This window comes from Vipera ursinii (assembly GCF_947247035.1).
Source record: "Vipera ursinii genome assembly, chromosome: 2".
Classification (NCBI taxonomy): domain Eukaryota; kingdom Metazoa; phylum Chordata; class Lepidosauria; order Squamata; family Viperidae; genus Vipera; species Vipera ursinii.
The window spans coordinates 155,846,523-155,861,881 of record NC_139513.1 but is presented as its reverse complement, the minus strand read 5'-3'; the positions used below and the strand labels follow the sequence as shown (position 1 = coordinate 155,861,881).

The 15,359-nt window shown below is 43.7% G+C and overlaps 1 protein-coding gene across 4 annotated transcripts in view; it reads right to left on the bottom strand.

The window, feature by feature from the left end:
* Positions 1 to 12,492: 12,492 nt before the first annotated feature.
* OS9 (OS9 endoplasmic reticulum lectin) overlaps positions 12,493 to 15,359 on the bottom strand; it is a 47,206-nt gene continuing 44,339 nt past the window's right edge. For 2 of the 4 annotated variants that reach the window (XM_083356679.1, XM_083356681.1), the window contains 2 exons: positions 14,818 to 14,930; positions 12,498 to 14,237 (listed from right to left, as the gene is read on the bottom strand). In XM_083356679.1, coding sequence (XP_083212805.1) covers positions 14,100 to 14,237; positions 14,818 to 14,930 — 251 coding nt within the window. In that variant the 3' untranslated portion in view covers positions 12,498 to 14,099. Of the gene's footprint in view, positions 14,238 to 14,817; positions 14,931 to 15,359 lie in introns of all 4 variants that reach the window. The other 2 variants (XM_083356680.1, XM_083356682.1) reach the window with 2 other exon arrangements.

Below are 15,359 nucleotides of genomic sequence, written 5' to 3'. Positions count from 1 at the left end.
AGAACACAGCCCAGGATCCAAAACACTAAGAGAAGCCAACTAGAAACCTTTCATGGATGCTACAAGAGGGGAAATGAAGGTGGAAGGAGATGTTCTCCTTCCTTGGAAGATGATTCTATGCAGCAGTGTTTGTCTAGAAGAGTGAACTTCAATTCCCAGAATTTCCAGAAGAAATTTAAGTCCATGCAGCTGGCAAGACAAAGAAACAGTGCTATAGGGCAGGGGCCACAGCATGCCAGCAAACGGTCCTCACAAACAAGCAAAGCCCCATCCGTGGGATGCAGGCAGCACACAAAACCACACACAAAACCACGGAAAAACCTTTCTCCACAGAACCGGTCCTTGGTGCCCAAAAGGTTGGGGACCTCTGCTATAGGGCAAATAATCCAGATCCAAATAGGAAAGCTTATTTCTAAAATGTAAAGACTGAACTCCAGATTTCTCCATCAACCCCCAAAATCTGACTGTGGGAGTTATATTCCATCAGGACCACATAAAGGGCCCCAGGCTGGGTAAGTCAAGATATCTCCCATCTTTCCCATTGACTTGACTTGTCAGAAGGTCACCAAAGGGGATCGCAAGATCCCAGGATGCTCTGTCCGTCATAAATATGAGTCAATTGCCAGGTGTCTGAATTTTGATGGCACGACCACGGGGCTACTGCAACGGTCGTTAAGTGTGAAAGATGGCGATAAGTCGCTTTTTTTCAGCGCCCTTGTAACTTTGCATGGTCACTAAATCCAACTGTTGTAAGTCGAGGACTACCTGTACTGGGAGAGGTTCCCTCCACCCATCACTTATACCAGAAATAGTGTGAGGAGAAGCCGGGAAGAAAGGCATTTTTTTGCTCTTCGACCTGTTCTGAAGAGAAAAAAAAACACAAAACAAAAAATTCTGAAAGGGAAAGAGAAAGAAAAAAAAGGGAGGAAGAAAATGCAGGACGGGAGCCGGGCAGAGCCAGAAGATAGAAATTAGATACCGGGGAGGGTGAAGCACATTAGCAGACACAAGAAAAGATCCGCGCTGCTTCGGGACAGCGCTGCTCGTTGCGAAACCCTTAAGAAAACACCAAAAAAAACAAGGGGCGACCGCGATTCTCCCGCTGGCCTATAAGGGGGAGATTCCCCCCCCCCGCGCCCGTCGCCCCTCCGGTCTCCCCGCCGCCCTCACCTGCGCAGCCGGCCGCCGCTTAGCCAGCAGCCAAGCCTCCGGGACGCCAAATTCAAGCCGCTGCGACGCAGAGGGCCGGCCCCCGCGTGCCCCCCATTGGCTGCAATCCCGCGAGGCCTGCCACGATTGGCTCGGTGACAAAGGCGGGGGCGGGCCTTAGGGTGGAGAAGGCACGTGGAGGAGAGGATTCCGAAGCGGGAGACTGGATGTTTTCCTGCCCGCTTCAGTTACTTGGACGCGGGAGGCGGGAAGGGCCAAGGGAGCTAAAGGGATCCCCGAGCCGCATTTCATAGTACTTTACTCTTTACCTCAACCCCTAAAAAGACCTTGGCAGCTCTTCACGTTCAGGGAATATCCTCCAAGCTTTACCTGCAGTAGGATCTGGGTTTTTTTTTCCCCCCTAGACCAGTCTGGACCAATCTTGATCCAGGTTGGTAAAGTCTTCTCGGAGATTCTTGTAGTTTAGGTCAGTAATTGAGAAACACCTGTCATTAGGCTATTCACCAGCTATTTGGTGCCATCAAAATATCTGCCCCATGACTAATCTGTTAGCCAGACATATCTCTCTCTCTCTCTCTCTCTCTCTCTCTCTCTCTCTCTCTCTCCCTCTCCCTCTCCCTCTCCCTCTCCCTCTCCCTCCCCCCCTCTCTCTCTCTCTCTCTCTGTGTGTGTGTGTGTACATATTCATTACCAAGTCAGATATTTCAGAGCTTGATGATAGTCCTTTTGGTTGATTATGGGGAAATGGATTTAGCTGTGACATTCTCAACCAATTCAGGAAAGACAGTGACTTAAATGGCTCATATATAAGACATTGTCTTTTGAGCATTTTCTCCAAAATTTGGCTAAGGGGTTAAATTTTAGCAATCTTGCTTTCTAAGCTTCATACTGATTTTTTTTAAAAAATATTTTCTATAAATGTTTTGCATCATATCTGATGAAATGGTAGATTACTCATTCTGTAAACCAAATAAAAAATGAAATGAGCACTTCCTTGTAAGAGACATGGAGCAGAACAGTACCGGAACTTGGAGAAAGGAAAGTCAACAGAAGGAAAAAGTTAGTGCGTATAAAACAATTCCTGACCAAAAAAATCCACCACCCTGCTCTGTAAATAAGCATTAAGGAGTGGTTTTATAGATAACAAAAAAAGCTTCTTTCAACATATAAGAAACAAGAAAAAAGTTAAGGAAATGATTGGTCCATTAGTGGGGGAAAGTGGCAAGAATGTGACAAGCAACAGGGAGAAAGCAGAACTATTTAACTCGTTTTTTGCATCTGTCTACACAAAGGGAAAAAAACAGTCCAACCTACCAAAACCAGTGCCATAAAAAACAGAATAGAAACGCAAGTTAAGATAGGCAAGAAAATGGTAAGTGAGCACCTGTCCAGCCTAAACAAGTTCAAATCACCAGGACCAGATGGATTACACCCCAAGGTTCTCAAGGAACTGGCAGACGTGATCTCAGAACCACTGAACTATATTTTTCAGAGATCCTGGAGCACTGGGGAACTACCAGAGGACTGGAAGAGAGCTGATGTAGTTCCCATCTTCAAAAAAGGGAAAAAAACAGATCCAGGAAACTACAGACCTATCAGCCTGACCTCAATACCTGGGAAGATTCTGGAAATCACGTGATCTTGATTCTATCCCTCTGTTTATACAACTGAGGATTGTATTAGCTTTTTTGGTTGCTGCTACACACTGCTGGCTCGTAATCAAGTGATTGTCCACTAGGACTCCAAGGTCCCTCTCACAGTTACTGTTTTTGAGCCAGATCTTCCCCAATCTGTACTTGTATCTTTGGTTTTTCCTGCCCTTTTCCTGCTTTTCTCCACATTGAAACTCATTTTGTTGGAGGGCCCATTGGTCAAGTTTATCAAGATCTTTTTGGATCTTGAGTTTGTCTTCTGGGGTGTTGGTTATTCCTGTCAGTTTGGTATCTTCTGCAAATTTGATGAGTTCCCCTTCAGTTCCCTCATCTAAGTAATTTATGAAGGTATTGAAGAGTACTGGGCCTAAGATGGAACGTTTGGTACTCCATTGCTTGTGCATGTGTGCCACTGAGGACTACTTGTTGAGTATGGTTTGCCAGCCAGCTACAGATCCATCTGGTGGTGATGTTGTCTATTCCGCCTTTTTCTAGCTTACCTAGGAGTAGGTTGTGATCTACTTTATTGAATGCCTTACTGAAATCAAAGTATACTACATTTACAGCATTCCGCTGGTCTACTGGGTAAGTCACTTTATTGAAGAATAAAATAAGATTAGTTTGGCATGATCTGTTTTTAACAAACCCATACTGGCTACTAGTTATAAATTTGATTGCTTCTAGTTGTTCGCAGATCTGTTTTTGAGTATCTTTTCTAGGATCTTCACAGGTATTGATATTAAACTGATTGGTCTGTAGTTTCCTGGGTCTGTTTTTTCCCCTTTCTTGAAGATGGAACCACATCAGCCCTTTTCCAATCCTCAGGTACTTCCCCGATGCTCCAGGATTTAAGAAAGATGTGGTGTAATGGTTCTGAGATAACATCTGCCAGCTCCTTCAGATCTCTGGGATGTAATATGTTGGGTCCTAGTGATTTTTACTTGTCAAAGTCGGATAGATGTTTTCTTACCATTTTCTTGCTTATTTTAATTTTTGTTTTTAGTTTGTTTTTACAGTGGATTTTTGGTATGTTGGGCTATAGTTTTTGTGTGTGTGAAGACTGATGCAAAATATGAGTTAAGCAGTTCTACTTTCTCCCTGTTGCCTGTTATTTCTTTGCCATCTTCTCTCTTTAGTGGACCTACAGTTTCCTTGACTTTTTTCTTGTTGTTAATGTGTTGGAAGAAACTTTTTTTATTATCCTTGATTTCTGTTGTCTTTGTTCGTTCTGAGCCTTTGCTTTCCTGACTTCATCTTTGCATGTTCTGGATGTCTGCTGATCATTGGCCTTAGTTATGTGCCCCTCTTTCCATTTTTTGTATTTGTCCTTTTTGTCTTTCAGTTTGTCAGAGAGATCCTTGTGCAGCCATGCTGGTTTCTTCTTGAATTTCTTGTTTTTCTTTTTCAGTGGTACTGTGCTGGTATGGGCTTTTATGTTTGCATTTTTCAGAGTTTCCCATGCTTCTTAGGTTGTTTTCCCCTTTAGGATTTTCATCCATGGGATCTTTCCTAGGTTCTCTCTTAGTTTGTTAAAGTCAACTCTTTTGAAGTTTAAGACACTGGTTGGATTGCTTTCTATTGCTATTGTTTGCATTATATTAAATTCCAGTATGACGTGGTCACTTTCGCCCAAGGTACCGGCAATTTCAATCCCCTCTGGCACTTCTTCGCTATTAGTAAAGATTAAGTCCAGTATAGCTTTACATCTAGTTCTCACCTCCACCTTTTGGGTGACAAAGTTGTTGGCTAGGTTGGTTAGGAATCTGTTTGATCTCCCGCTCACTGCAGAGTTTGTCTCCCAGTTGATATCTGGATAAAGTCTCCCATTACTACTGTGGTACAGTATGCTTCCTACATACATTTGTTAACTGGCTGGCAAAGAGTTCATCTCTTTCTTCTGATCGGTTGGGTGGCCTGTAATATACACCTATGGCAATGTCACTTTTTTCTTTTATATTGTCCCATATACATTCTGGAGAGATTTTATATTTGATCTTGTGCATTTCTGTAGATATGTAGTGTTCTCTTACATACAGTGCAACTCCCCCTCCTCTTTTTGTAGACCTGTTTCTTTTGAACAATTTGTATTCATCCATCAGTCCATTCCATTCATGGGTTTCGTCCCACCAGGTTCCTGTAATGCCAACTATGTCATACCTCCCCCACGTGTACTATTGCTTCTAGCTCGCCCTGTTTTTTCCTCAACCTTTGAGCATTTGTATATAAGCATTTGAGACCTTTATGGCTGTCCATGGGTATGTTTCCTGCATCTCCTGATTGTTGTTTGAGTTTTTCTTTTTTTCTCATCACTGCCTACCTCATTGTTTGATTTGTTTTCTTGGGATTTGTGATTGGTTTTGGGTTCTAGAGATTCTAGAAATTGGTCACCTTTCCCCTTCGATTTTAGTTTAAAGCCCTCCTGATGAATTGGGCCAGTCTTTTTCCGAGTACATTTTCCCCTGTTTTTGTGAGGTGCAGCCCATCCCTTGCCAAGAGTCCTTTGCCTTGGTCTCCTCAATCCCAGTCTAACCTTTAATGCAGCTGTCCATACTCCATCTCCTTTATTTCCAAGGAAAGAAGCATCACACTCCCCTCCCCTCTCCTCTTCCATTACCCATTACCCAGCAGTGGAACGTTCCTTCCCACCCTCACTCCATCTTCAAGTGGAAGCCATCCACAAGGAAGGCTACTGTAGCCTGGCCAATTCCTGCCCGGCAATAGGGCAGCACAAGCAAGGAATGCCTCTTGCACATCCTGCCCTGTATCTTCTTTCTCTTCACAACATGAGAAGGGCAGGAAGAAGATAAAGAAGTTTCCTCCACGAGGAAGTTTGAAAGAGCAGCAAAGCCCACTCGGGCCCTGCAGAATGGGTTGATGAATCAAAACGTTGCCTCTCTTGCACTTCCCCAAGGAAGGAGAAAGAGCCCATGCTCCTTCACTGGTCCAAAGAGGAATCTCAGATGCTCCCTTGGTCAGGCAGCCATAGCTGAATCCAAAAGAGAAGAGGGTGGAGGAAGATGATCTACCTACCTCTAAATTGGGGTTTCGACTCAAGGCTACTAAACAAAGTGACAAAGATACCCCATTTGTAACCTGCAGCCCCAGATACTAAATCCAGCACCAGCTTTCCAAGGAGCTTCTGGGTATTCCCCAACAGCACATCAGTGGCTAGAGTAAGTGACTTTTCCCGCCATGCTTTCTTCTCCGTTTTGCATAGTAAGGAGCGGACGGCCCAGATCTGCTCCACGTCGTCAGCTCTCGCTCACAAGCTGGCTTAGTTCCAAAAGAGACAACATGGCACATATTGCAGCTTTGAGAGATCCAGCTGGTAGGCTAACTGAAGGTGCTCTGAGATACCTGTACAAGGTGTGTCAGTTATAGTTCTAGTCCTTTCATTTGATAGGTGCTTATAATCAAGCGCAGTATTAGTAAATAAACACTGCTTTACGATATAAACTAGCATCAGCAAGAAAACCAAACAATAACCAATGTAAAACATTTCCTACCAGTCCAAGGGTCAAGAGCCAGTTCTTCCCTGGCCACCACATCAGTATGGTGGGTATTGGCATTAAAATGGAAGTGTTCCCTTCTTTTCCTGAGGAATAAGTTCCAGAATGGCATTCTGCTGGAGGAGAGGGGTAAGGGCCTAGAAGTAGATTCCCAAAGCCAGCCTTGCCTCTCCCCCTTCCTTAGGAGAGACACTGTTTGATGAAATGGTGTTTTAAATATCACGTTCCTGATCAGCATTACGTCAGGCCCCTCCCACTTTCTGCTTTGTGAGGTAGGTATGATGTTTCCAGTTGTAACAAATGAAGGCCCACCACATTATCTCTGGATTAGCAAGTCACATACAAGGACACAGCTATACCAAATTTTAGCTTCAGAATGGGAAAATGGCCATTCAACATATTTAGAATAACATGCCAGCTTCCCAATGACTGTTTGAACAATGTATATATTCAATCTTTGCCTTAAATGTAGCTAATGAAATGAATGAGTTGTGTTATGCCTGCCTTTGAACTATAAATTCTGTAACCCTTTTAACCCTATTATCTGTCCTGCAGATCCTGATGTATCCCTTTTCTCTTTATTGGTTAGCCTCCTTTATTCATTGGGCATGGAATCATTATTTCACAATAATGTAGGTGGTTTTTTTTTACTATATACTATATACTAAAATCATAAGAGCCAAGTTAAAACCTGTTCATCTAATTCTGTGTCCCATTTCCAAAAGTGGACAGTCAGATGCCTCTTGGGGGAGGGAGGGAGGGGGGTAGGGAGGGAGGGAGGGAAGGAAGGAAGGAAGGAAGGTCTCAAAGTGTGGAAACATTATTCCTCTTACTTTCCCTGTCCAAATAACAAGTGGATATTATGATCCCATATATGCTGGAGAAGACTCTTGCGACTCCCTTGGACTGCAAGGCGATCAAACCGGTCAGTCCTAGAGGAGATCAACCCTGACTGCTCTTTAGAAGGCCAGATCCTGAAGCTAAAACTCAAATACTTTGGCCACCTAATGAGAAGGAAGGACTCACTGGAGAGGAGCCTCATGCTGGGAAAGGTTGAGGGCAAGAGAAGAAGGGGACGACAGAGAATGAGGTGGCTGGATGGAGTCACTGAAGCAGGCCTGGAGGAACGTTGTCCATAGGGTCGCAATGGGTTGGACACGACTTCACAGCTAACAACAAAATATCTGGAGGGCAGTAAGCTGGAGAAGGATGTTACATCAGTATCTATTGCACCCTAATTCCCACTTGTAAGCAAATAAATGCATGTAAGTAGGCCAATGCATGTGTGTGTGTGTCTCCAACGTGAACACATGTGTGTTTCTCACCAACTTCTCTATTTCCTTATCTCTTTTGTCAGCAAACTCTGCTGATTTAAGCCTTTTTCATGAGGACAAAAGTATCCATTTCGGTTACTGGTGGAAAACTCACTGCCAAAGCATCAACAATTGAATAATAGTTTATAAAGCCAGCAGGTTACAGTGAATCCCTGGTCTCTTGCAGATGCACCGAGAGGAAGAGCCAGAAAATTATATAAGTCTTATATGTAGCTGATCAAAAACTATTTAAATATGAACTAGCACAAAACCTCAAATACAAAAGGAATTGCTTTATAATTGATTCAGAAATAAGAGAACCAGAAAGGAACTCAGGCACAAAACTCTTCATGATGTAAAATAATTAAAGGCACATTCCTGAAAAGGAAACAGATCAATACCTTTGATATGTGAGTTAATTTCTGACAGTTTGACCTCCCGCCTAGAAGAAAAAAGGACACATAGGAACTTACATTCTTGAGGCCTGTCTCCTTACAAGGCAGGAATTCTCTGATCCGGTAGTCCTTAGTAGGGACCGATTTACATAATAATAAAAAATAGCATTTTTAAAGCACCTTAAAAGCACATTTTTAAAGCACATGAGAGATACAGCAAAGGGCATTAAAGAAACATATACAATAGAGAGTATTATAAGCAAACAAAACTTGACCCTGTACTGATTCATCTTGAGTTCCAACCGCCGTCCTTCATACAACTTTACACTTTGGCTATAAAATATTTGTAATATGTTTGGCACATAACCTTGAAAATCCTACCCCGTTTCAAAGAGGGTAAACCAGAATTACTTGAACGAGTCTGGCTGCTCCCTGAATGTTTTTATATATTTGTAAATGTTTAAACCACTTATTTGTCAAATGTCATCCTGTTCCTTCTGCCTTGCCCAACAAGATTCTTATTGACTTATTCTAACTCATTTAAAAAAAGGAAAAAAATGAATAAAGTGAAAGTTATCTTAGAAGTAGAAGCAGAAAAGTGCTATTTAATTAATAATAGTAGTAAGTCTGCTCTGCAAATCCTTTTGAAATAGGAAAGTCTTGATTTCTAGCCATTTAATTTGATAGCAATTTGTACGAAATTTGGTCTAGCCCTATCATTGGCCAAGGACAGGATGGGATCAAGCATACTGTTGAGTATGAATACGGTACGGATTAACATCCTAAGTCCCATAATTCTAAAATAGCAGTGAAAGGTGTGGTCCCATTGCAGATGTCAAAACAAGCCTCAACTGTCAAGCCGGATAACTCCAGCCAATTTAATGAAGGGAGAATTACTAGCCTCATATCTTTGGCAACCAAAATGCTGTAAGCTATGTTGAGTTGATTTATGTGGCAAAGGTTGAAGGAAAAAGAACAACTAATAGCAAGATGGGTGGATTCAGTTACAGTAATGATGATTGCACTGAAGATCTGAAAGACCAAATGAGGAATAAATCATCAAGGAGAAAATTTATGTGGCCGCTAAGAGCTGACACCAGTTTGATGGCACATATTAATCAATGTGTCTCGTTGCTATGAATTCATAGGCTGCAGTGGAGAAATACAAAGCGCCTCATACTGCACCAAGAACCTTTGCAAAAATACTAACTGGGCTTCCAATATGTCCAAGGTTCTGCTAGTTTCAAGGCAAGAGGAAAAGAGGAGCCCATGTTATTCTTCATTCTGTTCTGGATTATAGTGTACAGTTTACTAACTACAAAAGTAAATTCTCGCCCTTCATATATAAAACAACAACTTGATGATAAGCGATGTCATTCTGGCCCTGGTCAAACAAGGTCTTGAATGATTCACATCCACTACTATTGGGTCTCAAAATTAGCTACCGTATTTCCTTCCTTTTTATGAAAGGACTCATAATTTAGACCGGCTATGGATTATACCTTTTTGAGGGGTGGGGACATTACTGAAAAATAAGTAGCATTGGCTCTAGCCTTTCCCAAACTATCCATACAACATATCACCTTGAACAACCCTGTTCTGAAGTTAGGGAGAGACTATATGGAAATTTCCATTCGGTTTAGAAGCGGGGGATCCTTTCCAGGGCAGGAAAAGGAGATTACCATAAGGCTTTGTAATCTCCTTGAATACCTCTTGCAGAACTACTTGTGAAATCACTGTGAGATTATAAATTGCTTAAAATAACTGTGTCGGATAAGCCAATTACGCTATCGGCTCATAGGACCGTCCTCTTTTCCCTCCTTTCAGTGTATTTTTTTGGTAAGATATTTGTGCTTCGAAACTGTATCGCATGAAACACCATTTCAGCCTCCCATTTTGTAACCTTCATTCTCAAATATTCTTGTCCACTAGTCACCCGGGAAGAGCTATACCTGAGATGCCTTAGTTCGTTCAAAGGATGTTTGTGAAACACCTCCTTAGGAGGGTCAGTTTCTGACATTCTGCGGCCCGGTGCCGGTCCATGGACCGGGGGTTGGGGATTTATTTTATTTATTTATTTAATAATATTTCTATACCGCCCTTCTCCCGAAGGACTCAGGGCGGTGAACAGGGCAAGAATAAAAATACAGAGTTACAAAAATTAAAAAAGGATTAAATACATGCCCACTAAAAACAGTCAATACAATATTAAAACCCCAATAAAACAACAGTAAAAAAACCCTACCAATCCCCCATCAGGCCAGGCCGGCTTGTTCGAATAAGAATGTTTTTAGATCGCGGCGAAAGGAGCGAAGATCGGGCGCCATCCGGAGCTCAACCGGTAACTGATTCCATAGCTCCAGGGCGCCCACAGAGAAGGATCTCCCCCTGGGGGCCACCAATCGACATTCTCTGATCGGTGGCACCCTGAGGAGGCCCTCTCTGTGGGGACGCACAGGGCGAATGGAGGTTGATGCCGGCAGCAGGTGTTCCCTAAGGTACTCCGGACCCCTGCCATGTAGGGCTTTAAACACCATTACTAGTACCTTGAATCTCACCCGGAAGACAACTGGTAACCAATGCAGCTCACGGAGCAGAGGTGTAACATGGGAGTATCGGGAGACTCCCAACACAACTCTCGCGGCTGCATTCTGTACCAGTTGGAGCCTCCGGGTGGTCCTCAAGGGCAGCCCCATGTAGAGAGCGTTGCAGTAGGGGATACCTAATGTAGATGTTAAAACAGTAGGGATGGAAGTATTGACTTCTGTGGCATCTTGTAAATCTGGGGCTTTGGGCTCAACTCTCCCCTTTTAGTAAAACCGACCACAGAGAAATGACTACTACAACACTCATGTTCTCTACTCCCAATCCTCCCCCACCCCCAAGCATACTATAACATAACTGATAGGGTGGAACATAAATGTGATTAATGTGTCTTAGTGCTACTTCTTAAGCGCCTTGAAGGAAACCCAAATGAAGTCTCCAGATGCCCTCCGAAGCTGTAACTTGACAAACGTCTCAACAATCTTTATTACTAGCAATAGGCTAGAGGAGAATTCTCCAGGACTATTCAGTTCACCTTGAAGATGGAACACATCACCATCTTTAAGGTAGGCAGAAGCTCCCCTCTCAGAGGGAATCATGATCACCAAGTCTGGAACAAAGTGGAGTTTGGGCAGAAATGCTGCACAGGCAATACTGCACACCAGTTAAAAAAAAAGAAGCAAGCCAACTGTTCTTTAGAACCTACGAGCTCCCTGTGGTGCAATACCTTTCAAGCTGTTAAGGCTTGCCAGATGAAAACTGCTGCCCACAGCCCACCCCAGGGTGGAGCTGGTGCCAGAGCTGAAACCCAGGCGGGCATCTTTCAGGGAGAGGAACCCATCCTCAGTTACAAATATCAAGTTGCAGGCCTCATCTACAATGGTTGGCATCTAGTGGCAATATCCAGAGCTCAAAACTATTGATGATCCAGAGATCTAATATTGAGTGTTGAGAGGAGGAAACAGTATTGAATACTGTCATTACGTTCTCCATAAGTAACCTGCCCTTAGCTTCCCATCACATCGCTCTCTCCCACCTCCATCTCAATATCTTTCCCTTGTAGGCCCACCCTCCCAATCTTACATTCCACTCTTTCCACCATCCCCTGGCCTAGAGCAAAACCACAGCATTCTCCATGCTACTTCTACTTTTGCCTATTCATTGATGCCTGGCTATCGTGAGTTATGTAATCGCATTATTTTACATCTTCAAACAATCCCACTTCCCTCCATTATCCCCGAACCATTGGAGCGAGATGCTGACGCAATTCCAGTTCTACCTTGCAATGCCCATCCCCTAGTCCAGTAGGCTTATTTCCAGATCTAGCAATTATTCAGACAGTCCAACAGGTAATCTCATCTGCTGACAAATGTACGCCCATAAATCTTCTGGAATGGTTTTATTTGGCAGAGACATAAGTGCAGGCAGATTTATGTCTGGATAGCCACAGGGTTTAAGCCAATTATAGGTCTATTTTTTGCTTGACCTCATTTCTGTTGCCCGGGCTCCTCACTGACATATCTCAGGTCATTGTTCCCTATTGGAGTGCTGCTGCCCCCATAGGAACACCAACACTCATAGCTACAGCTACTTATAATTTCTGGAGTTAGGAAAATTTAAAAACCAAACGTGGCTGCCCCCTATGTCTTTCCTCTATCTTGGTTTATCACTTTCCACTTGTTTTGATCTGTTCCCTGGGCAGACGGACACACTTGCAAAACAGAGCATGAGGCGACAGTCAAGCAGCCATTTTTATTTCTACAAATGTCTAGGGCCGGCCCGTGGGCCAGATCCGTCATGCGGAACCAGCGCCCACCCCATTGCCGGCAATGGCAAAACTGTCCTGATACGTTGCGCGATGTCACGAGTTTGACATGTCTGGTCTAAGGGGTTGGTAAGGTTTGATGACTTTCTTGAAAAATCAGTGGAAAGCTAGTTTTCCACTTATTATCTTAAAAATAACTCTGAAAAAAACCCCGTTAGGTGGCACAAAGAACTTGGGTGGCATTGAGGGAAATACCTTGGAAGCTCCTGGATGCTTTTGGAGACCGTGTAATGGAATAGACTGCCTGTTCTGCTGAACTTAGACAAGACCGTTCCTTTGCCTCAATCACCGGTGTCACAATTAATGGTTCTTTTTGCTTATTGAATAGCAAAAGAATCCGTTCCTTTCCTATCAAGAACTTCTACAAAAATAACCTTCACTGAAATTCCACAATACAGCATTTATTGTACCAGCCCACCCCAAAAAAATCAGAATGATCACCAAGCCAGTGTACAGCATACACTTGTATCCATGTGATGCTTGGTTTTATAAGAGGTAAAGAGAAGCCACCCCATTTATTTTAACAGAGAGATGAGTTGATGCTCCGCTCGGAGCACTTCTGTAGCCAAGACTATCCATTTAGAGTCACGTAAGCAAACACCAAACTCTAATTGGGTTCATCTGGATTTATTGATAGAAAAATGAACTGTGTTTTGTCCCGGTTGTGTCGAGGAAGGCAACAGTATTTCTTCAGCCTTGCTGTTTCCCTTGAGCCACAATTTCTCACCTCCAGTCACCCGTGCAACAGCCCAGGCTATTCAACAACATTGGAAATAAATCACAAATTTCAGCTGGCTTCACTTCTTGAGACTTCACAGAAGGAACAGCCAGTCCCGTAACCTCCAGGAATCTTTGTTACAAAGGAAGCATTTTTAATGCAGTTCACATACTCCTATGTGTCTAAGGCCCTTTAGTATGTGAAACAATGTGGCTAGGAAGAGCAGCCTACAATAGCTTTTCTCCCAACCCTCCACCACATTCCTTTGCTGATTGAGTGCACACCGGATGTGTCCTAACTTTCTGCTCCAGAATGAAGAGAGTCAAGGGACAGCCTGTACAACTGAAGCAGATGTGCTCACAATTCGAACATTCAGACCTAAAGAAAAATAAAACTGTTGGGAGGAGGTCAACACAGCACAAGGAAAGACTGTCCTCTCCTCTGACGTTTCAAGGCACGCAGGTGAGACATAGAAACATGAGATCCCTTTCAATTTACGAGGGCTTTAGAAACCGAAGGGCACCAGTTTTAGCTCTCCAACTTGGTTCACCCTTGAGGTGAATCAGTGGGATTTTTTTTTTGTATGGGGCTCTCCTCTCTTTCATTCTCTTTTGTGCGTGTCTTGAATCATTTTGAAGCCAAGATTTGGGCACCGATGCTGAGGCCAATAGTTTGAAAAAGGAGGAAGCCTGGAACCTGAAGAAATGCCACTGCCTCCATCTGAGGCAGCCTACATTAAAGTGCGGGAGGAAACGTCGCAGTGGTTGCCCTAGAAGCAATAGCGCTAAAGGAGACAATTCATAGCTCTGAGTGGTGCTCGCCTTGGGCTTGCCAACGTCTTATGCACATTCAACTGAGATTCTAGCAACAAAACACATTGGTCCTCCTGATGCCCACGGGGGGGAAAACGGTGCCTGCCAAATCCTGCAAAGGAACTTCCACGAATGCCAGCGTTCTGAAGATTGGCAAAAGTTCAGAAGTCTAAGTCATCTGATTCGGTCCCACCAGTGCTGGAGAGCTCCTCCTGGTTTCGCCCCCACACAAAACGGTAGTTGTCTTCCAGTTGGCGTTGCCGCCGTTGCTCTTTATGTGCTTCCTCTGTGCCCTGGATCTAAGAAACAAATACCAAAGCAATCAAACAGACAGACAGACAGACCGACCCACCATATAAGGCAAAAGGGAAGCCAACTTTTGGGCAAAGCTCTTTGCTGCTCTAAGAGGAGAAACCTAAAGGCGCGGGGCTCTTTCCCTTTCTTCCTCACAGGGGCTGAGAGATGCTGCCAGTATTTCACTGGGATTAATTTACAGCAACATACTGAAATGCACGGGAACACTCCAAATTCCATTTTAAAATCTGATCTGGTTTTTCACCGTTGCCTCCTTCAAGAGTGTTCCAGAATTCACCAACTGGTCCTCTCTGCCAACACGCAAGAAGTGGAATGCAACATTGCACAAAAAGAATCCTCCTCAAATGGTGAGATCTCTCCCTCTCTTGCTTGCTCTCCCACCCTTGCCCCTCAAACGTGGAGGACTTTCTTGAGAAAACTCCTGGCCAGAGTTGTGCTTCACTGCCCCGATGCACACAAAATGCTGCTCTCCCAAATGAAATCGCTAGAGCCAGCCTCCTAGCTTTTTATGCTCTAAGCAACTCCCCCCGCCCGCATTATATCAGCGCTGATGTAAGTCCTTACCAAAATATTGAAGAAGATGTCTTTGAGGTTCTTGGTGTCTTCTTCTGAGAGCCAATGGGTGTCATCGTCATCTCCAAAACCACCAGTTGTCACAATCTTGATTTCAATTTTACCTGCCAATCATAGGGAATCGAACATTAAAGACAGCCCCAGGAGCCTTGCAATAATTGTCTTTAGTGGATTGCCATTCAAATGTATTAAAACTACCATTCTTAGAGTTTCCCTTTTGCTATTAGGAAAAACAGGGCAGCTCCCAAATAAGAGAAGCAATATCATGGCAAAAGGCAAAACCACTGGAAGACTAACCTGGCTCCAGCCTCAGGCCCAAACCCAATGTCATCTTAAATTTGTGACTGTCATTGATCTGTAACTCTTCCCTGCTTCTCTCACTATAATCTCTCAGCGGAGGAACCACTGCCAACAAGCTGAGTGGAGGCAAGCACACTGAAATCTTATTGGCTAGAAACAAGAAATGAGTTGGCACATCCTGGATGCTTATGTTTACTCTGACCTTAGAGCACCATGCACCTATGGGGAAAAAA